Source organism: Setaria viridis, chromosome 4 (assembly GCF_005286985.2).
Source record: "Setaria viridis chromosome 4, Setaria_viridis_v4.0, whole genome shotgun sequence".
NCBI classification, from domain to species: domain Eukaryota; kingdom Viridiplantae; phylum Streptophyta; class Magnoliopsida; order Poales; family Poaceae; genus Setaria; species Setaria viridis.
In genome coordinates this window covers 34,635,729-34,658,531 of record NC_048266.2, presented here as the reverse complement: position 1 = coordinate 34,658,531, position 22,803 = coordinate 34,635,729, and the positions used below count along the sequence as shown (strand labels likewise).

The following is a 22,803-nucleotide window of genomic DNA, read 5'->3' as shown; positions in this document are numbered from 1 at the left end:
GTGGTCAGGTTGAGGAGGAAAGGGGCAACTGGCTGCCAACGCAAACCGGCTACTAGTCATCACGCCTAAAAGTAGGGGAAAATCCATATTGAAAATATATAAAAATTCAGATGAACCAAGGGACCAGCCCGAACTCTAATTTGCCCTTTTATGTGAGGGTAAGGCCTATAAATACGGTCTTCAAGATACAGAGTTCCACCAAGCAGAGCGGCTTCGTCTATCGACAGATGGCTTCCTCCGCTGGAGCCGCTCGCCTCCTGATGCTGCTGCAGGTGGCGCTGCTCGTCGTCTCCGCGGTGCTGTTGAGCGGCTCCGCCTGCCACGGAGCCCGGGACGTCGGTGAGTTCTCTTCCATCTCCCAAGAGACCCAGACTGCTCCTTTGATCCTCTTACTTCTCCCTCCGCCATATGAAAAATGCAATCTTAAGGTTTTAAAAAAAAATCTCCTAAAATAAGGCGATCCTACAAACTGGACCCCAACTATCTTCCCAATTAAATAGTAAATCTGCATGCCAAAGTTAACTCCAGGTAGCAAATAAATGAGGGTACGAAAATCTTTTCGCACCCCCGCTAATTCGTCTGGAAAAAAAATACTATGATTACATTGTTCATGTAGCGACGAAAGTACCAATTGAGTAGTTGACTACCCGACTATGCGTTTGCAGGATTAAGCAGCCCCATGTTGACCGCCTTCCAGCCCATGGACAGGAGTCCCCATGGACAGGATGGCCCACCGGTGGTGGACTTAGGGGCTGTTTGGCTCCGACCACAGCCAGCCACGCGCTGGTATGGCGTGCCACAGAAAATCCGACTGCTGTTTGGTTCCCGAGTAAACAGTCCCCGCCACAATGAATCGCATGCAAGATAGCAGGAAACTTGCCACACTCCGTGGCGTAGATTTTCCACACCACCACTTGAGGCGCCGCTGCACATGGCGTGGCGGTTGGTGGCCTGCAACCAAGCAACACTCCGTGACGTCAATTTTCCACGCCACCACCTGTGGCTCCGCCGCACATGGCGTGGCGGTTGGTGGCATGCAAGCAAGCAAGCTCTTAAGCCTAGCGTGGTGTTCCGGAGCCTCCACCAGCACCGGGTGGGGAGACCCCTCCGCCCTGATGGTTGCCTTCGTCACATTCTCAGGTCCGAGGTGCACTAGCACAACTCCAGTACCAATATAAAATATAAAACGGATAACACCATCCCATGTACTTGTGTTTAGCGCGAACCGTGAACAAAAATCCTGGTGATGCCAGTGTCAATGGCCGACGACACCGTGGGTGCCCACGACATCTATACCTTTCGGTTCAGGATAAAGATCATCAGGGAGCAATAAGTCTCTCATTCAGCTTACTCTGCAAGTGCCCCTTGCGGATTGCGCTATCTCGAGCTCGCTCTGCAAGTTTCCCTTGTGGATTGTGAATTTGTGATAGCTCTTTCCTTTTTTATGCAACGCTAGTAACACTGGAGTGATGAAATATGCTGCCGTTTAAGCGAAATAGAATTTGCAAAAGAGACATCCTCACATGTAGCATTATGAAGATAACTCTCAAGCACAAGAGACAAAGCAGAGTAAACACATACTGGAATGAGCTAAAATTATCAATTCTGAGTGCTCTCTGATCAAGAGTGGCTATAAAGCCTACAAAGAGTCAGCGCAACTGTTTCTTTGAATGTGGAAGTGGTTCGAACTCTGTTGCGTATGGGATTCTATAATGGCGCGGTGGGCAAAGGCTTGCATCATTCGTTATTCAGATGGTTACTAGCTCCATGGCTAGAATAGAGTTACTCAGCTGGTTTGCTTGCTGCATGTTTGCAGGCTACTCCTTGGCTATGTTGCCTTGTCATCTCATTGCCAGCGACGAGGAAGTAAGCGGTGTGCCTGGAGGAAGAAAAACAAATGATTGGGTCTCAGGGAAATCACTGTTTAATTATGAGATAAACGTCAGCGATAATGTAGTCGTTACGCAGACCTGAAAAAGTTCATCATTTTGGTTTTTGAGTCAGCATCTATGCTTTCAGTTGTATCCAAAGCTTGCTGCATGTGGTGCAGCCACCGCTCTGCAGCTCGGTGGGTTACCAGGAATGGCCGGTGTCGTCCTATAAGGGCAGGATGTCCTGCAAGAGAAATCAGACAGAGAGGTCTTAACAAGTCTAAATTCCCTCCAGGAGACTGAGTACAAAAAACAAGTACAAGAGCATTGACACTAGATCACTAAAGAATGTTAGTGACACCAAATAGGAACCGAAACAAGGACACAGCATGGAGGCATTCATTTGTTCGGTCATTTCGTGCAGGGACTGTAGAATACAAAATCAATCGGGATGGGGAATTAAACTCATGCGGTATTAATGAAATAGGTCCGTCTGGTCAAGGTCACTTGGATCAAATGATGAACGGACAGGTCAGCAGACCAACAGTTTACGAATGAGAACAAAGATCATTCTTGGGTGCTAGCAGGCTGCCTGACATGAAGCACTCAAACAAATATTGCTGATAAATATATGGTAAAAGAATTGAATCACTTGAAGGAATACATATTATACTACTGTAACAGTGGTATGCTGCTGGTTAAATGAAAGAAGTATCGACAGAACACAGAAGGTTCCTCTCAAAAAAAAGAAATATCGGCAGAAGGTCAGACTGAAAACGCTAATGAGAATGTAAATAGGGCTGAATTACAGGCACTCATTTCTCACAAAAAAAGTGAGGATTTTTAAGTAATTGTTCCCCATCAAGTTGGTTGTTTTCATATGCTGACCAAATTCATCTTATTTCATACTATAAAGCATTGAGTGATTCCACAATTTCATAAGACTCATAAACATCATCGTCGATGGGAAGTGCATAATCTGCAGAAAGAATAGCATATCCGACCATGTACTTTGCAAGTTTCAGAAACACGATTGGCTGCACAAGGAGACCAAAGCAACGATTACTCCACACTAAGGCGAAACTAAACAGCTCGCCCCCTAAATCCAACAAAATTCAGAAAAGACGAATCATCCCTGACTTCCTCCTTGACCAAATTCAGTAAGTGGCTGATGAGCTCAATCGTCACATTCACCTCCTCACCAGTCTTCAGACGAGGAGTGGCAAGCTAGTAGGAAATAGTTAGTTACCTCTCCTCTGGGAGAACAGTGGCGGGCCGCCCATGCGCTGGATCAGGAACTCGTACTGGTTCTGGATGGCGTCCTCCTTCTTGGACCCCGCGAAAATCTCCCGGAACCACTCCTCCTCATCCTCGTAAACCCTATTCGGCCACGAAATCATCAGGGGCAGAAGTGAAGAGAAAAATCTAGATTGGATTTGGACCAAAGCAGAGGGGGCGGCGGAGCCGAGGAGCAGGGGGGCCGAGGGCGGACCTGGTGTAGAAGTTGGTGGAGAGGTCGACGAAGGGCTGCGGGGTGCCGCCGAGGGACTCGAAGATGTTGCCGTCGTCGATGGCGAATGCGTCGGCGGCGGCCACGCCGCTCCACTCCGACGCCTTGTCCTGCAGCGACTGCATCCTGTCCGGTCTGACCCGTGTGTCCCGCGAGGCCTGACCCCGCAGCGGCGCTTGTTGGCTGAGTTGACTTGACTTGCTGCCAGAGGCCGGAGGAAGAGGAATGTGTGCGCGTGTAGCTCACGCGACGCGCCTCCCCGCTTTATACCGGCGACGATCCGCCGGCCAATCGGGTGGCGAGCACGCGCGGCGTGGGTTTGGCGGGGGCCCAGGTGTCGGTGAGCGAGGCGAGGCCTGCGTGGTGGACGGGCATGTGTCGACATATGTTGTCACGGAACACGGATGGTGGTATTTAGCGGCGGTATCATGCGATGGCTGCACACGGGATTACAAAGACAACAGTTACGATTTTTTTAACAGCTGGTTTTCTCCCATTGTTTAGATTGCTTTCAATTAGATGGTGGACTAGCTCGACCTATCAAGAAAATCCTTACACGTGCAGGCGAGCCAAATCACCTCTCATGTGAATGGTGAATGGTAAGGCTCTTCTTGCTTGCACCGTTCCCTTGTCATGAAGCAATGGATTTTAAGTGCTGGAACAATGAAGTAAAAATTTGTTAACACCCAAATATAGGAAATACATAAAAAACCATAAAAATATATGAAAAAAAAGAGAATGAGAAATGGTTTAAGGGGGTCACATGGGGATTTTCCTTGTAGATAAATACGTAAAATGGTAATGCTGCAGAATGCAGAATGGACGTCTGGAATCTTAAAAAAAAATCGGACGCTCGAAATATGTTGCAATAGTTAAGCATCAATGTTGCAACTATTGTTTCTACATGTTTCACAATGAATATTGCATGAAACATAGTATTCATATTACGGCGGAATTTTCTATCTCAGAGTCGAACGACGTAGTTATTTTTAATTAGGTAGTTTTTAATGTTTTGTCGAAGTGTTCGATGAAAATTTTTCATTAAACATCCGAGCGCCAGTCGCGCCGTACATAAAAACATAAAGTTAAATAAGAAAGTTAAATAAGAAACCCTAAGATATGGGCCGCAAACCCGCCCTCGTAAACCTTCCGCAAACAAACCTTTGCTCAGTAAGAAAGGCCCAATTAAGTTTCCACGATGGGCGACAACCAATCCAGCCCAATTAACAGTAGATGCTAGCCAGTTTTTTTAACGTGCAACAGCATGCACGGTGCACAAGAGGTTCCGCTTTCTTTCTATTTTTTACTCCCTTCGTTTTTTTACTCCCTTCATTTCAAATTGTAACAATGCATGTCAAAAATTATGTACCTGAAAAAATTAAAACAGCAATTCAGATAGCCAATAATATATGAAGATGGGCGCTGCACTTTAAAAAAAATTAGTATTAAATGCTAGTGACGGACTAGCCGCTGAGGCAGGACGGTATGGAATCAACGACATTATTATTGGAGATTTGCTAGATAAATACTAATTTTCCTTGTAGATAAATACATAAAACGGTAATGCTGTAGAATAGACGTCCGGAGTCTTAAAAAAATCGGACGCTCGAAATATGTTGCAATAGTTAAGCATCAATGTTGCAACTATTGTTTCTGTATGTTTTACAGTGAATGTTGCATGAAACATAGTGTTCATATTGCGACGGAAATTTTCTATCTTAGAGTCGAACGACATAGTTATTTTTATATATTATTTGTATTAGATAATTTTTAATGTTTCGTCAGAGCATTCGATGAAAATTTTCCATCGGACGTCAAGCACTAAGATAAATGGGCCCCAAACCCACCTTTGTAGACCTTCCGCAAACAAACCTCCTTACTTAGTAAGAAAGGCCCAATTAAGTTTCCACGATGGGCGACAACTAATCCAGCCCAATTAACAGTAGATGCTAGCCAGTTTTTTTAACGTGCAACAGCATGCACGGTGCACAGGAGGTTCCGTTTTCTTTCTATTTTTTACTCCCTCCATTTCAGCACGTCAAAAACTATATACCTAGAAAAATTAAAATAACAATTTAGATAGCCAATAATATATGAAGATGGGCGCTGCACTTTAAACAAAATTAGTATTAAATGCTAGTGACGGACTAGTCACTGAGGCAAGACGGTATGGAATCAACAACATTATTATTGGAGAATTGCTAGACCTCAAAAGCTTAATTTTTGAGTTTGTCTCAATCACTTTTGAGAATTGAGGATGGGATTCGGGGTTAGGGTTTTGGGATTTCGGGGTTGGGTGGTTACCTCCATGTCCAGCAGTAGAGGAAGCTCCGAGGCGGCTTGCTGGTCGGCGATGGAGGCGGAAGAGACGGCGGTGGTGCGGAGGTGGTGAGGGCGCCACCGGAGCCGGGTGGTGGGGGACCCCTGGTGGGTGGTGGAGATGGCGGGGGCGTCGAGCTCCAAGAGATTAGCATCAATGGCGGTTCGTCGACGGTGGCGGAGGCGACAAAGGCCGCCGGAGCCGGCGGGAGGTGGGAATGGCGGGGGAGCTTGGCAAAGGGAGGAAGAAAACGTACGTTGAGCCGAAGGCCACCGGAACGGGGAGATGGGAGCGGTTCGTGGGTGGCGGCGGAGCGCGGCGGTGCCGGAAGGGAGGCAGGGGGTGGCGGGGGAGCTCGAGGGAGACGGAGGAAAGAGGCGGCGTCGTGGGGAGACGGAGGATATAGCAGTTAGGGAAGAAGATAGGGGGGAGAAACGGATCTGAGCCATTGATTTACAATCGGACGGAAAAAAAAGGTGATTAAGAGGTAGCTCAATCTCAAACGTTTGAGATTCGCTAGACCTCAAATGGCTGCAGCAGCATCGGTCCCATTTGGCCGTACGTGCCGCACGGTTTTGAAATTAGGCTAGTCTCAGTGCATAGTTTTATCGTACTGTTACCATGACATGTCATTTTTTCAATGAGATGAAACTATCAGTCTTAGTACATAGTTTCATGGCACAGATTCATAGACAGCTTATGTCATTTAATTTTTGCGTGGAGTTATGGTCAAATGTGTCTTGCGATAAAACTATAAGGGCACGTACAACAGTTTAGACAGCTGCCGTGATAAAAGACAGCTTGGACAGTGAGTCGTCTATGTCCGCAAGCTATTTAATCCATTCATAGAGTTGATAATCAAGTATACATTTGATCTTTGTAGCCATTTTGGTGCTTGAATGAGAGAATGCATGGTATATTCAAATAAGTTGCATGAGTCTTTTAGAGAAGCATAAATATATTATATATTTATATCAATAGATACTCCGAATACTTAAAATCCATCCTTGCCTTCCTTTGCATTTGTACAATGAAAAGGACAGAAAACCACAACTCCACAACCTAGCAGGTCACACTTGAGCAATCATATATTGAAATGGACTGATATCAAACTGCATGATTTCAATTTCTGACTTCATAATAGTCCAATACAACAAAGAATTCATCAGTATGACATCTAAACCTATCAGCTGATCAGAACAACAAGATAAAATTAGAATTGCCAGGGCCAAGACATTTTGTTTTTGTTTGAAACAGACACATGTGCAATTGAGAATGAGTGGAGAATGTCATCAGCATCGCCCTCCTCAGCCTTTCCACCTGGCAATGCAACTTCCCCTGAAAATTCCCAGATGGAGAAAATAAAAATCATGAATCAATGGAAAAAAGTGGTCATCTATAATATTCATATCCTGTCTGCACTGAATGTGCTTGCAAATTTGTCTGCAGCAGCCCTGAACAGTTCCAGGTCCCCCACCTTGACAGCCTAGAGGCAACAATAGAACTTGCTGAAGAAAGAACTCATATTAAATCACCTGCAATTGAGAACAAAATACATACAATCAGATAAATTAGCAAAACTCGACAGCATAACAACAGGTTAGCAGGGACCAGAAAATCAGAATTACCTGGCCAAGCTCGTCACGGTGCAAAGTTGCCATCCTGTGTAATGCGAGCAGATTCCTGAAAGAATAAGTAAAAAGCAAATGTAAGAGAGATAGTGTTAGGTTAAGTGGAAACTGAAGAAACCAGGAACTACTAAGGTTGGTACTGACAGGGAACAATAAGCATGAGTGAAACATTTGACTTACCCACGGATTTCAGGGAGACCATGCTTGATTGAAATCTGTGTTGCTGGAGCCGCAGCATCAACATCCATCTCAGTATCATCTACCCGAAGGACATTACATATGCACATTAGGAGTCTTGAACATGACAAAAGAAAGAAAAGAGCTCTTTTACGATGCACAATACTACTCTATACTACTGTTTGAAAAGGACTCGTATGCAAGAATCCGACGGTTGAGATTAATTGTATACTACTAAAACCTTAAGTAGTATGCATGAGTAGTATGGGTAGTATAGGGGTATGATTGGAAAGATGTAAAATGGCATTGTTAAAATAGATCAAATCTTTCTTAATTATAATCTTATTTCTTTTTTTTATTCCTCTTCTCATTTCCAATCGGTCGCAGGTTGCACTGGGGCTCCTCATTTCCAATCGGCAGCTAGGGTTGCAATGGGGCGGCGGCGACTCCGGCGGTCGGCGACGACTACGCGGCGGGTGGGGGCGACTCCGCGGTGGAGGAGATGCACGCAAAGCAGCAGCGCAGGCTTCAGCGCCCGGAGGTCGGACGGCGCTGTGGCGAAGCACGCGGCTCGGCCCGAGGAGGCCGCCAGCGCGGAGGCGCGCACTGTGTGCCTCACTGGTGGCACGTCCTTCATCGGGTTCACCGTCGTCGACCCGCTGCTCCACCACGGGTACAACGTCCGCCTCGTGCTCGAGATGCAAGGTTAGTCAGCTGTCATGGTTACTCGAGAAATTGGGGGGCTTCAGGGATGGGCGTCGGGTGCGTTGCGTTTCTCCTCGCATTTCGCGGTGGGACGTCTGCGGAGTTGGTTGCCCGCCCTCTGTTTCTGGAAATCGTTTTCACTGATTGGGATTGGGAATGTGAACTGCTCCTTCCTGCCTGCAATGTTGTCGTTTTACTTTCTCGTACTCTCTCCATCCCAAATTGTAAGTCATTCCAAAAATCTTGGAGAGTCAAACTATCTCAAGTTTGACCAAATTTATATGATAATATAATAATATTTATGATGTCAACTAAGTATCATTAGATTCTTCATCAATTATATTTTCATAGTATACCTATTTGATATCATAAATCTTTATAATTTTCTCTATAATTTTGGTCAAACTTGAGATGCTTTGACTCTCCAAGATTCTTGGAATGACTTACAATTTGGGATGGAGGAAGTATCGTTTTGTAGATACGCCAAATTTTACTAGGAGTCCCTTCCCCGCCACGAGATGTTCATTGATTCAGTTAAATTTCTTAATGCGGAAGTTTTTGTCTTGTGTCGCGGTAAGAAAAATTAGGTTCAAGAGTAAAGGTTAGTAGTTTAGAATGTGGTCGTGTTTGACTTCCGTTTGTCCCGTCCTAATCCTAGGTTTACAAAAAAAATGGCTCTTATATTTGTTGTGGCTGGGCGACCGTCGTCTGTGTTATTCAATTCCTATTTTCTATCCGTGTGCTTCGGTGTATGCTGTGCGTTGCCTGGTGGGTTGGTGGAAAATCCCCCATTCGAGGTGTCTGTCTACATGCTTGAGAGACCTTTCAGTGATTCCATTCCCATAATTTTCTACCTGGTAATAAAGAGGGTTTGCACTTTGCACGAATGGAACTTAGTGCCTCCAACGTTTGGTGATAGGAAACCATATCTTCACACAACATATGCTCATTTTCGTTCCAATTAGGTCACCAGCAGTGATGTGTCTAAATGCTGACCTCTACGCATATGGTTTTCTGCTGCAAACCTGCAATTATGCAGTTTTAGTTGAACGTTGCATCATGGTTGGTCCACGCGATATGACCACATCACTTGTAGTAGTTGATAACTTGATATTTCACCAACGAAGCTTTCCTGGACCACAGGAAATCTGCATAGCCCTTACGAAGTTACGATCAAACTAAACCTGTCACTCTTTTTGCACGTCAGGAGCTATTGGTGTTAGTTCCGTAGGGCGCAGCCAATGGAGGAAATTATTCAGGGAAAACAAAAGTTCAACTAGCCATCAGGAATATGATATTGCCACTGAGTTCCTATTAACATCTAAATAAGTGATCTCGACATAGAAATGAAAAGAACATGATTGGATTGGAATATTCGATCATCATAGATAATGAAGTAAACACGGAAAAAATGAAATGTAATCTATTTTTTATTGTCTTCAGGGTGTAGGTCTCCTCGGCATCTTTAGCCTTGTATCCCAGACTTTCTTTCACTTTGTTCCACGCATAGTTAACCGATGTGACAGCTAGCTTGAGCCTGAAATTAGTCATATCCTTCTGCGCATAACAAATACAAATGCTTGTTAGCTGTAATATAAGATGGGGCATAGATTGGGTTGCTAAATTTGTATTGTTCAACTTACCGGTGTGAATAAGAAAGATAATTTGTTTCCAGTCCAAAGCTCCATGAATTTCACCGTAAATAGTCCACACGATGCACTCTATATCCTTTCTTATTGCTGTGTAAATTCCAATATCAACCAAAACTTTATCGTGTGACGTTGAATTGATGTAATGGACAGGGGACATCTCATCTGCATTGACCAAATACTCTGCAGATAATAATTAGATGACTAATGTTATATATGGAATGGTAAAGAAACTTGCGGAGTAGTACCATTTGACGTGCAATCAGTTGATAGTGGTTCATAAGGCATCGCAACATCTGGGATCTCTTCTTTTTCCTTGTTCTTGTTGGGTCGATGACATTTTGTGCCAATATTGTACTCATATTCGACGTTTGTTTGTTGGGTGGGTTTTTTTTGTCGTTTCGATGGATTCCTCGCCGTAGCTTGCTGCTTTGGTTGTGCCTTATCCTCCTTTTTGTTGATTTCAGGCTTGCCTATATGTGTGTTCGTCGTCTCGAGCACGACATTTGTAGGTTGTACCACTCCCCTTGATTCCTGCAAGGTTGGAAGGGCTGCAAATGATGGTAAGCATGGAAATGAATGAACAGACTTACACGTTGTTCTTGTATTACATCATCGAACCACTTGTTAAGTGCATTGAACCTGTCATCAATTTGATTTGATAGTAACCTGTATTGATTGGTAATGAACACTTGAAGTTCCTGCATAATTTTGGAATTGCTATCGCTTGTCCCTTGTCCGATTGTTCTGTTATTTTGTGGCATTAGGGGATAGATGAATGGGTCCTCAGTAAAGCTAATGATAGGGTCCTCAAAATCTGATTCGTCATCAGTGTTACCCTCCAAGGGACCATTAAAGTTGCATGTCATGTTGTATTGATAAACTGATCAGAAACTCTATTGTATGTCATGTTGTATTGATAAACTGATCAGAAACTCTATTGTTGCAGGCAAGATTGAACTTACTGGATAGAATGGCGTAGGTGTAATTGGATCAATTTCCGCAGGTGGTGCATGCACCTTCTGTTGCGCAGGTGGTGTATGGTCCTTCTGCTGCACTCAAGAATTAGCTCCGTCCACGTCCATGTCGAGGAGAGGGAGGCGTGAGAATAGGGAGATTGATTAGCTCCGTCCACGTCCTTCTGTTGCACCGAAGAGGGAGGAGGCGTGGTGTATGGTCGTTCCGTTGGATGGGGACTATTTATTTATATAGGGATGTGGTTGGACTCTTGGACTGGTTGGATTCCTTTCATGTTCACGTTGGAGATATTGTTCTGTTCAGAGTTTTGATTCACGTTGGAGATAATGTTCTGTTCAGACTTTTGATTCACGTTACGTTGGAGATATTGTTCTGTTCAGACTTTTAACTCATGTTGGAGATATTCCTTTTCCAGTTCTGTTTTCTCCCTATCTGAAGTCCGATCCTTTCCACGCCTTCGCATGATCTGCCGCTGCTAGCAACAGCGCCGTTGTCTCCAAAAATTTGCAGAGCGCGCATACGTAGAAAGCCGCGCCTTTCAAGATAGAAGCAGGAAACCTTTCATGTGGCAGCTTTGCTCAGCATGACTTCTGCTATCTTATTTTGCTACCTTATTTTGCTAACCTATCACTCCCTTATTTTGCTACCTCATGCTTCGTCACAGAATGCACTTCAGATGTGCAGGATTCAGATAACCATAGCATACAGGATTAAGCATCTCCAGGATTCAGAGATGAGGACAACAAAGTGCGTTGATTCAAGTGGCTTTCAAGCAAAAATCTCCACTGGAACGTACCCAGACATCAGCATTAAGACTATTGTACGAGGAAACAGATTGTACCGATTACACTCCATGCGGTGGCAATGCAAAAACCCTGTCTAACTTAAATACGGAAAAAAGAAAGAGAACAACAATGTCTAAGAGCATGGATCTCACTGATAAATTAGTAGGACTGCTCTTCCATCAGTTCCATCTCGTGGGGTTTCACCGAAGAGAACAACAATGTCCTCCGCTGCAAATGCATTGTCAAGAAGTATTGATCTTGCTGATAAAATTGACCGCTTGGTCTCTTCGTCAGTGTCATCACGAGGGGGTTCACCAAGAAGATCACCTGCTTCTAGTGGTGCAAATGATGTGCCTAAAAGCATCGGTGTTGGTAAAGATCTCAAACCTGCATCCCTTGGGAATTTCATTAAGAAGGGCATCACCAATAAGAAAAGCTGCATCAGATGGCACTAGGAACCTATCAGAGAGCATGGATCTTACTGAAAATGATAACAGTACACTCTCCTCATCAGTTTCATCACCCAGCATTTCACCAAGTGCATCGGTGTCAAGTGTGTCTAATGCTGCATCACAGACTACCACAAAATCATCTGAGAGACTAATGGACCCGTTTCCAACCTGTCTTCATCAAGAGGACTTTCACCTAGAAGAACTACTTCTGGTGGCATTGGTACTTTATCAAAAAGTGTTGATTTCCCTGAAAAAGATAGGAGGCCAGCTTCATCAAGAGGGGTTTCACCAAGAAGGCGACTCCCCTCTGATGGTGTTAATGATATTGCGAGAAATATGGATTTTGCTGAAAAGGACAACAGAGTAGTCAGCTCGTCAATTCCATCTTGAGGGGTTTCTCCAAGGAGAAGACTTGCTTCTGATGGTGCCGAGTGCTGGCTGTGGCGGCGCGACGGGCGAGGCGGCGTGCGGGCGGTGCCAACGAGGCGGCGGTGGCGGCGCAACAGGTGGGGCGGTGCGAGGGCGTGGCGGCGCGACCGGCGGGGCTGCGTGCGGGCGGTGGAGGCGCGGCACGACGGGCGCGCGGCGTGCGGGTGGGGGCGGGGCGGCCGTGCGCAGGGGATCGGCGGCGCGCGGGGAAAATGGATCGCGTGGGGAAAATGGCTCGCGAAAAAAAATTCCCCAAATAATATATGTCGTGCTAATTACAATTGTACCTATGCCAAAAAAGAACCTATACTCTATACTACCACCTGGTAGTATTGTGCACCGTAAAAGAGCTCAAGAAAAAAACCTCAGTCTCTTTCTTCTTTTACTCTATTATCATATAAAACGGAGCAGGCTCTAACTATAAACTATAAAACAAGCAGCAGACACAGCAGAATCTATTACAGGATATGAAGAGCTTTCAGTTATGCACATACAGGTATGAAGAGCTGCTAATATTACATGAATGATTTTTAACTCGTCCTAAACTAAGTGTGAGCATCTAGGTATTGATATACAATGAACATAATTGCAAACACATGATACTGAGAACATGGCACTTTTGAAGTTCGAAGCACAAGATGAGAAAAATCCAAATGATTTGTAACAGATACATTCTGCTTGGCCACAGCGAGCCTAAGAACCTACCAGTCCAACATAATTAGCTTGTTCAGGAGAAAAACTAATAGCATGAAGAAAATATTTATGCCTTCCATGAGCTGTAGAGTAGAATAGCCAATTGTGCGGTGAAAATCTAATATCCGCAGAGAGCATCATTGATACTACAGATGACTATGGAGCATCACTCGAGCTTGCAAAATTGTGGCGGAGCAATATCTTAGCAGCTACATCAACTCGTTTCATGACGGCAATGGCAGCGCTACTCGTGAGCTCCAAAGTCCAGTTTGGTCTAGTTTACGCAGCAGTGATGCTAGAGACGACAGATAGCAGGAGCAGGGGAAAAAATCGGTTCTTTTACCTTGGGCACCAGGGCGGTGAGGCGAGCGTAGGCTTCAGAGGACGCGGGGAGCGCGAAGGCGAGGAAGGCGGAGACGTTCGTACGGGGAGGGGGCCGCGCGGTGGAGCCTCAGGCGGCGGACGAGCGCCTCCATGTCCGCGCCGGGGTCCTCCTCCCCCTCCATGGCTTCGGGAGCCCCGGGATCGGAGGACCGGGAGCTGTTGCCTGGGTGGGGGTGGTGTCGGCGGTGTCGGCGTAGAGTTCCGCATCGGCGCCGCCGCAGCTCCCCCGGTGGAGGCATCGGGGATTCGGGGCGCCGCTGGGAGATTTTGCAGGAGGATCCGGGTGGCCGGAGGGAGATTCTGCTGGCGGATGGCGGTGGGCTGGGGAACGCGCGAATCCTTGGCGGGACGACTAGCGCGCGGCAGCGGGAAGCCAAAAATCGTGCGCGCGCATCCGATCCGCGCTCGCCGTCGACGACCGGAAGCTGGTCCTGCAGCGCGCTTCGGAGCCGTCGCCTCGCGTCGGAGCACCCGCTCGTGCCGTAGATGAACGAGGCCACGGGCAAGCCCCCTTTTCCTTCATTTAATGATTAATGATGTACACGTAGACCTCCTCAACTGAGCGCCGTTTGCGAGCCGTACGTACCCTAACATCCTCATTGCAAGTTTCATCCGACTTCATAAAATTTGGTACATGTACCAGGTAAGTTTCATCCCTCTCTCTTCTCTCTCCTTATAATTAAATTGCAAGTCAGTAAAATTGCTGATGTGGTATAGGATTTATACCTATGAAATCTTCCATAATACTTCACTGAGACTGGCCTTACACCACGTGTGCCGCGTGTGTGATCTCAGCATAAATGAACAAGATTGACAGCCGGGCCGCAGGGCTCCTCCTCTTTAAATCACAGGAGCCCAGCCCCTTCCCTTCAAACAAGAGCCTCGTGCGACCCAGAGCAAGCGCATAGGGAGAAGCAGAGAGCGCGCGGCGCGGCGGCGATGGGGAGCGAGGGGAATGGCGGCGTTACGGACCGGCCGGCGGCGGAGGAGAAGAATGTCGGGGCGCCGCCGTTCGAGATGCCGGAGATCAGGTTCACCAAGCTCTTCATCAACGGCTGCTTCGTCGACGCCGGCTCAGGTACCCGCACCCAACACCCATCTCGCTTGTGTTCCTCTGTTGTGCTTGTGCAGTCTAATCTCCGGAGTGGTTCCTTACCTGCAAAGTGGAGATCGATCTTAGTAGTATCTGAGCCAATACTATTTCCTTTTTTTTGCCTGAAATATCCAACAGCTATGCAAGTCGGTTACCATTCCCCAGGGGCCAGGGCCCAGGCCAGCTAGAGATTGATAACAGCCTCTTTGTGACACACTACCAAACCACGTCCGGTTTACTGTTAACTAATAAGACATCTTAAGATCTTAACACCTCTAAGCTAGCGAATTATTGGCCGGATACACGAGGTTACGAGATGCGAGGTCACGCTCACTGGGTTTCAGCGGCATGGATGTTCACGTGGTGCGGTTGCTCGGGGACATGACATGTTCGCCGGCCAGAGCTAGCTAACGTCCCTAGCTAGCCAAATCATCATGTCGATTTCCTGCACAAAACACGCGGTCCTCGCCGTCGTCCTCCAGTGTCCACAAGCCAACCCTCGTTGATACGCTGGACGAAATTCAGGGGATCTGCCACGTTCGAAAATGGCAAAGAGATAACGGGGGAACAAGGGGGAATCTCCTTACCGAGCATGGCAGGGGAAACCTGCAGGAGAGGAGACCTGTGCCGGCCGGGCTCGACGTCCTTGCTTTGCTCGCCCTGTTGCCCACGGCACGTCCTGGCCACCACAGCCGTGCTGTCCCACGCCATGGCCGACACACACGTCCACCATCGCGCACTCCATGAGGCGGCCGTGTTGTTCTCTCGCCCGGCGCCGGCTGCTCCACCACTCCCGCGGTTGTGTCCCCGCATCAGCTCACAGGTGCTGCAAAAAAGCCTTCCTCCTTTCGTTCTAGCTAGCGCCACTACCAGAAGGAGCGTTGTGAAGTTGACAAGTGGGGCCCACTGTGAAGGTAGAAGAAGACGCGCTCAATCATACATGCCAAGGGCACAAAATTATTTTATTCATCGTAGTGTGCTACAGAGCAAAATTGGCGAGTTCAATGTGCGGGGACCAAACCACACATTTTGAGCGCCAAACCAACCGTCGAGATTTCATTTTCCTAAATTTTAATTTAAACCATGCTATGCCATAGCTTTTTGGCAAAGATCTTATTTTCTGTCCGTAAGTTAGACAAGAACCGACATAATTTAATTGTGAGTATGACAGGTACGTACCTCCCACGACCTACAATTGATAGCGGAGGGAGTAATTTGCTGCGCCAAGCCGTAACGATAATTACGCGTGTGACGAAAACAATTTAAATTGTCTATTGGCCCACGTTTCTATTCTTGCATTAATTTACCGAACATCAATGCAAGATCATCGAGCCACAAGTTTCTTCTCTTGTTCATCAGGCCGGACATTTGAGACCAGGGATCCGCGCACAGGGGACGTCATTGCGAGCGTCGCTGAAGGTGACAAGGAGGACGTCGACCTGGCAGTGAAGGCGGCAAGGGACGCCTTCGATCACGGCGAATGGCCACGCATGTCCGGATCCGTACGTACCGGTTCTTGAATTCACACCGTGACACTTTCGTTCATCACCCTCGTGTAGACGTGTACAGATCGAAGAATCAAGATTGAGTGAAAAGATTTACAGATCTTGTGAACACATGGCAGGAACGCGGACGGATCATGATGAGGTTCGCCGACCTGGTGGAGCAGCATGCGGGCGAGCTGGCGGCGCTGGAGAGCCTGGACGCCGGCAAGCACCCGGCAGTCACCATGGCGGTGGACATCGGCAACGCCGCCGGCAGCCTGCGATACTTCGCCGGCGCGGCCGACAAGATCCACGGCGAGACGCTCAAGATGCGGGGCCAGTTCCAGGGGTACACCCTGCGTGAGCCGCTCGGCGTCGCCGGGCTCATCATCCCCTGGAACTTCCCGACCACCATGTTCGGCATCAAGGTGGCCCCGGCGCTGGCCGCCGGCTGCACCGTCGTCGTCAAGCCCGCCGAACAGACGCCGCTTAGCGCCCTGTACCTCGCCGACCTAGCAAAACAGGTACCACGCCATGCTAGTTGATGGGATTATTATTGTTTCCACCATTTTCTTGTCACTTGCAGCAGTGCGTTTGCGTTTCTGAATGATAGGAGCTGTTTTCTGCAGGCAGGAATCCCGGACGGGGTGATCAATGTCGTGCCAGGCTTCGGTCCAACAGCAGGAGCTGCGATAGCGTCCCACATGAACGTTGACATTGTACTCAAACTGAAATCAACACAGCCAGCCATCTCGTTCCCTGTTGCACTACTACAGAGCAGGAGTTTGATGGCGCTCCTATGCATGTTTTCAGGTCAGTTTCACTGGATCCACGGAGGTGGGGCGCCTCATAATGGAGGCCTCGGCGAAGAGCAACCTGAAACCCGTGTCCCTGGAGCTCGGCGGCAAGTCCCCGCTCATCATCTTCGACGACGCCGACCTCGACATGGCCGTCGAGCTCGCCATCAGCGCAAACTTCTTCAACAAGGTGAATATCCATGCATTTCATTTCTAGTAGTGCTCCAGTACAGCCATACATGGCCTGTGATGAGCTCGAGCAACTGATCAGACGCGCTCACATCATCCACGCTGCCGAGAGTTGGCAGGGAGAAGCCTGCGTTGCCGCGAGCCGCGTCTACGTGCAGGACAGCATCTACGACCGCTTCGAGAAGAAACTGGCGGAGAGGATGAAGAGCTGGGTCGTGGGAGACCCTCTGAATGACCCTCGGGTCGACCAGGGACCTCAGGTTAATGACCCTATAATCGCAACACTCAGACATCATCAGACCTTGCCTGATTGCCAAGCGCCATTGTTGCTGTTTTCCAGGCCAAAATTTATGCAGTGTACATGTTTTGTAAGTCAGAGACAAGGTTGTTCTTCGTGTGTGCAGGTGGACAAGGCTCAGTATGAGAGGGTGCTCAGCTTCATTGACCGTGGCAAGAGAGAAGGGGCCACACTTCTGACAGGAGGAAAACCCTGTGGCAAGAAAGGGTACTACATCGAGCCCACAATTTTCACCAACATCAAGGTGCAAACTAAACTACAAGTCTACAACAATTTCACATCAGAAAATACAGAAATGCCATGTTTCACCGTCTGAGTGTCTGACATGGGAGGGATCTTGTTCTTTTTTCCCACCCACAGGAGGACATGGTCATAGCAAAGGAGGAGATCTTCGGACCCGTCATGTGCCTAATGAAGTTCAAGTGCGTAATAAACTCTCCCAAAAAAAAATGCATTGTGTGATGACGGGAAACTTGCGGTGTTCATACATGGTACATTTCTTGCAGGACGGTGGAGGAGGCGATCGCGAGGGCGAACGGGACTCCGTACGGGCTGGGCGCCGGGGTGGTGACGCGGGACCTGGACGTGGCGAACCGGGTGGTGCGGTCGGTGCGCGCGGGGTTGGTGTGGGTGAACTGCTACTTCGCCGTCAGCAGCGACTGCCCCTTCGGGGGCCGCAAGATGAGCGGGTTCGGCAAGGACGAGGGCATGCACGCGCTCGACAAGTTCCTCGCCGTCAAGTCCGTCGTCACCCCGCTCCGCGGCTCGCCCTGGCTGTGATGTGCGAATGTGATCGATCAGGCCTCTGCCCCATGGTGTGCCTCGCGTCGTGCTGTGTTGTGTTGTAACAAAATGATAATAACTTGCGTGATGCACTGCCGGAGGAATCCGGCTTTAGTACCGGTCCCAAACCTGCTTTTAGTATCGGTTGGTAACTGGCGTCGTAAGGCATAAGCGTAATACGCGTGTGCGTGGTTCATAAGATTCGAACCTACAACCTCCAACCTTACGCAAGTCTTGCTTGCTACCTCACCACCACAACATATGTGATGAAGTTAAATATGATTTCTTTTTGAAGTAATCCGTGGAAAGATTCTCAGTACCGAGTCGTAACACCACCCGGTACTAAGATCCTTATGCTGACCCTCAAATTTGGCACCGCAAAGCTGAATTTGCAATCGCCCGAAACCTTAGACTGCTCTTTCAACGCCCGCCCTTTCAGCTTTGGTTACCTTCTACACTGCTCGCAGAGTAGCAGTCGCAGCCTCTCCGCACTCGGCTCATCCATTCCCCACGGTTGAGCGGAGGCAGCAGACGAAGGCTCTGTGCGAAGGCTCTGTGCAGCGGTGCGGAGCCCGCATGTTGCAACAGCCGACCGCACACGCCACTCACTTGGCCGTCGGCCTAACGGAGTAATGGCCTATGTGGCTATGCCCCAGCAGGAACGGAAGAGCACAACAGCAGCCACCGATGATCGTCGGCGCCGCTTGGATCTTGGCATAGAGAGAGAAAGAGAAGAGTTGTGCGGTCAAGGAACCTGGACAACTATAATCGAATGGGGCCACCGGTGTCGGTTCTACCGTCCTGAGCCCACGCTGCCCTTTGAAGCAGCTGGTAGTCGTGGCTCCATGCCCCATAGCATAACGGTGGTCTTCTGGTTACTCCCTCCGTTCCAAATTATAAGTCATTTCAACTTTTTTGGAGGATCAAAGAATCTTAAGCTTGATCAAATTTATACAATAAAGTACTAACATTCATAATATCAAATAAGTACCATTAGTTTCTTCATTAAATATATTTTTATAAATATGTGCCATAAACTTTTATGATCATTTCTATAATTTTGATCAAACATAAAATGATTTGACTCTCAAGAAAGTTGGAATGACTTATAATTTGGAACGGAGGGAGTACTTATCTCACACACACAGCGGTCCACATGAGTTGCCAAGTCACTCTCCAATTCTTTATAGCTTTGGCTAAGAGAAGAGAGAGAACAATGTGAGAGGTACGGCATGGCGATGATCGGATGAGAAAATGAAGAGATAAGCGTGGTACTTGCTAAACAGGTAAAAGGACAATAAAGTGTAGAAGAGAGATTTTTTATAACGAATGTTGAAGTTTCAATCATTCTTCTAGCTATCAATTTATATAATTTTAATTTTACATATTTTCCATTAACATTTGAGACGGGTGCTGCGTAGGGAGCCGATTCCAATAAGTGTACTACTTATATTAAAGCTATATAAGAATCGGCGACCTCTCAAAGTCCGCTGCAACATTCTTCATACAGGTATCTTGATAGGTATTTGATTTTTCCGGTTCTATTTTCATTTTTAATTCTATTTTAAGATATCAATGTAATACTATCTTTAGTGACTATGTAATTTACATTATTATTTTGAATTAATATTTTTATAAGCGCGCATCGCGTCAATCTAGCTAGTTACTAGACTAATGATGTTGTTTTTAGCAAAAACAATCTTCTCAAGCTTTTATTTGGACTTATCAAATATAAAAAGATTAAGATAAAGTGTCTATATAGACTTGAACGTGAGGTTGGGCCACGTGCCCCCTATCCTCCTAGATTAAAAAGTAACAAAAATGATGAACGCTACGTTCATGACCAAATAAAAAACCTTACCTCATTTTTAGTTTGTGCCCATCCAGCCTTATCAAATTTTGGTCATGACCAAATTATGAGTATTGCCAAATTATTGGCACTGCTGCATTTGGATTGTATCCTTATTAAATTTTGCCAACCCAATTTAACTTCTTAATATGACATGTGGGACCTATGTGTTCTTATTTTTTTATACTCAAAATCTAGTCAAGTAACATCTTGTCTCGTAGATTTAATTGTTAGGAATATTAATACTCAAACTGATTCAAGATTGAATGAGTTATTTTGAAGATATTAGCACATGAACCTAACTCATCTAGCATCCTTAGGGGGTGTTTGTTTCTTTAGTCCCTCCTAAAATTTCTGTCACATCGAATATTTAGATACTAATTAGGAGTATTAAATATAGACTAATTACAAAACTAATTGCACAAATGGAGACTAATTTGCGAGACGAATCTATTAAGCCTAATTAGTTCATGATTTGACAATGTGATGCTACAGTAAACATGTGCTAATGATGGATTAATTAGGCTTAATAGTTTCATCTCGTGAATTAGCCTCCATCTATGTAATTAGTTTTATAATTAGCTCATATTTAGTCCTCCTAATTAGCCTCCAAATATACGATGTGACATAAATTTTAGGAGGCCCTAAAAATCCAAACATCCTCTTAGTTGCCGTGCAACCTCTAGTCACATACCACGTATCTCTTCCTTCTAGCCGTCGGCCGCCAATTCAAGGGACGACGGCTGCCAATTCAAAGGGTGAACGTTTTGCCCGTCCAAAATCCACCCGTGATAATCAATTTCGATTGTCATGTAATAGTCAGTTTCATTTCTTCTCTTTTAGGATATCTTTCTTTCTGGACGGTTACTGGTGTGGCTCATCTGTTATTACTTATTAACGTTCAAAACTCTGTAATTTTGTTACTTTTATCTGTAATTTTGTTGCTTTTATAGTAATGAAATTCGAGCATGGTCGTTCGTGGAAAAAGAATCCGCCCGTGTTGCAGATGGACTAAACTTTATCTTAGAAATATATGCAGAAGAATAATCTGATCGCCCAATATTGCCTAGTGTCACCAAGAATCTCGCCGCTCAAAAGAGCTAAAATAGAAATCCACCCATAAAATTTATGACGGACCATGTTATTGGATCTTGCTATTTAGTGAATAATACTAAAAAAATTATATTTTGTTTCCTAATTATAAACTTAAGTAGTTGATTTTTTTATACTCAAATAGTTGATTCACCAAATCTATAAACAAATTGAGCCAGCAAACCAACAAGTCTTAGATATAAAGGTCAATAATAAAAAAAAATGGGTGGGCAAGGAGAAAATGTTGAATCATGAAATTTGAAAGAGAAGTATAGGACGTGTGAAGGAACATTGGAAAACACGTCAACAATAGCAATATAGCCTCAAAAGAAATGAGGTGGGAGAAAATTAACCAAGGTTAAAAATTGGCCTCTACTTGACTAAAAATTTAGCATGCCAGAACTTGTTGAAAGTTTCTGGGTATGTCGCCCCTTGAACTCACTCGTTCCTTACGGTGAGGTAACAGTCTGCAAGATAGCAGCCCTCACTGTTATCTGTTACAGAAACAACTGATCTACAGTAAGCAATTCAATTTATCAGATCTCAACTGCTCTGACCACGGAAATCACTTGTCCTCGTTCAGCTGAAGCAGCGAAACAGAGGGAACAGAGTAATTCATCAGATTTCCACACATAATTGAAAAAACCAAGGGTACCAAACTGAATCCACCAGCCAATTGTCATTTAGCATCAATCAAGCATTGCTACAACGTCACCCGAAATTTCTTGCGAATGCGTTACTACTGATTTACATCCCCCAATCTTCCAAGCCGATCAACACGAACACAAAACTACACAACCGATTCACATCCTCCACGAGCCAACAGAGATTGAGCTACCAACGTTTCCATCTGCACCGGACCGTCACATCACTTGCCGCCGCCGGCCGCCAGGGGCGCGCCGACGCCCTTGCCGCGGAGCTTGACCTCGAGCGCGCGCTCCATCTTGGCGAGCACGGCCTGCGCGGGCGCTGCCTTGCCGCTCTCGTACTCCTGCACCACCTGCGCTCGCTCGCTGATGCGCTTCGCCAGCTCCGCCTGGCTCCACCCCTTGGCGACGCGCGCCTTCTGGATCGCGGCGCGCACCTCCGCGGCCACCCGCTCCACGGCCGCCGGCTCCGTCGTCTCGTCCAGCTTCCGCGCGGGCGCCGCCGGCGCCGAGTGCTTGTTCGTCCCCGCCGCCGACTTGCGCACCGTCTCCACGGCGGCGCCCGACCGCAGCGCCTGGTTCACCGCCTTCGCAGACTTGAGGTCGGCCGCCTTCGGCTTCGTCCGGCGCAGCACCACCGGCTCCCAGTCCTGGGTGATGTTGCCGCTCAGCCTACCCGTCGGCATTGTTGCTTCGCTCCCTCTCCTCTCTCTTCCTCTCTCCTTGCGCTCACGATTCTCGAACACGGATGACGAATGAATAGATGATGGGAGTGGACGGAGACGTGGAGGAATATATAGAGGGGCAGATGGTGGCAATGGCGGTCCGGAAGGTTCCTGAAGGCTGAAGCAGCCAAGCAGGGGAACCTCGTGTGTTCTGGAAAGTTCAGGGAGAGAATTTGGTTGCATCTGAACCGTTGATCTGAACGGATAGCGAACCAGACGGCTGTAGATAGGTTACAGAGACTTGGCTGCCAAGGAAAGCGGG

General features: G+C 46.9%; 3 protein-coding genes and 1 long non-coding RNA gene across 4 annotated transcripts; 2 read left to right on the top strand and 2 right to left on the bottom strand.

Moving 5' to 3' along the window:
- Nucleotides 1–207: 207 nt before the first annotated feature.
- Nucleotides 208–1,882, top strand: LOC117851293 (uncharacterized). The gene is made up of 2 exons (XR_004639515.2): nt 208–339; nt 666–1,882. It is a non-coding gene; the product is annotated as an uncharacterized lncRNA (long non-coding RNA).
- LOC117851292 (group 2 truncated hemoglobin 3-2) lies at nt 1,571–3,626 on the bottom strand. Its single transcript, XM_034733087.2, has 4 exons — nt 3,364–3,626; nt 3,121–3,251; nt 1,971–2,115; nt 1,571–1,879 (listed from the first exon to the last, which is right to left on the bottom strand). The coding sequence occupies exons 1-4, from the start codon at nt 3,504–3,506 to the stop codon at nt 1,783–1,785; spliced, it is 516 nt and encodes a 171-aa protein (XP_034588978.1). The 5' UTR covers nt 3,507–3,626; the 3' UTR covers nt 1,571–1,782.
- A 10,799-nt stretch (nt 3,627–14,425) lies between these two features.
- On the top strand, nt 14,426–18,356 carry LOC117853311 (aldehyde dehydrogenase family 2 member C4). The gene is made up of 9 exons (XM_034735706.2): nt 14,426–14,662; nt 16,037–16,179; nt 16,302–16,685; nt 16,791–16,880; nt 16,975–17,148; nt 17,267–17,407; nt 17,552–17,689; nt 17,806–17,867; nt 17,952–18,356. The coding sequence occupies exons 1-9, from the start codon at nt 14,524–14,526 to the stop codon at nt 18,223–18,225; spliced, it is 1,545 nt and encodes a 514-aa protein (XP_034591597.1). The 5' UTR covers nt 14,426–14,523; the 3' UTR covers nt 18,226–18,356.
- Nucleotides 18,357–21,821: 3,465 nt separating this feature from the next.
- LOC117852254 (multiprotein-bridging factor 1c) lies at nt 21,822–22,732 on the bottom strand. Its single transcript, XM_034734267.2, has one exon. It carries the CDS (start codon nt 22,722–22,724, stop codon nt 22,038–22,040), a length of 687 nt encoding a protein of 228 aa, XP_034590158.2. The 5' UTR covers nt 22,725–22,732; the 3' UTR covers nt 21,822–22,037.
- Between the last annotated feature and the right edge of the window lie 71 nt (nt 22,733–22,803).

Excerpts from the sequence above, each read along its gene's own strand:
- LOC117851292 (XM_034733087.2), bottom strand. The coding sequence starts at position 3,506 with ATGCAGTCGCTGCAGGACAAGGCGTCGGAGTGGAGCGGCGTGGCCGCC. Across the intron at positions 2,116-3,120 it reads ACTGTTCTCCCAGAGGAGAG|GACATCCTGCCCTTATAGGA; the intron begins GTAACTAACTAT and ends TTTCTCTTGCAG. Across the intron at positions 1,880-1,970 it reads AAAATGATGAACTTTTTCAG|GCACACCGCTTACTTCCTCG; the intron begins GTCTGCGTAACG and ends TTCTTCCTCCAG.
- LOC117853311 (XM_034735706.2), top strand. The coding sequence starts at position 14,524 with ATGGGGAGCGAGGGGAATGGCGGCGTTACGGACCGGCCGGCGGCGGAG. Across the intron at positions 16,180-16,301 it reads GGCCACGCATGTCCGGATCC|GAACGCGGACGGATCATGAT; the intron begins GTACGTACCGGT and ends AACACATGGCAG. Across the intron at positions 17,149-17,266 it reads GCGCAAACTTCTTCAACAAG|GGAGAAGCCTGCGTTGCCGC; the intron begins GTGAATATCCAT and ends GAGAGTTGGCAG.
- LOC117852254 (XM_034734267.2), bottom strand. The coding sequence starts at position 22,724 with ATGCAACCAAATTCTCTCCCTGAACTTTCCAGAACACACGAGGTTCCC.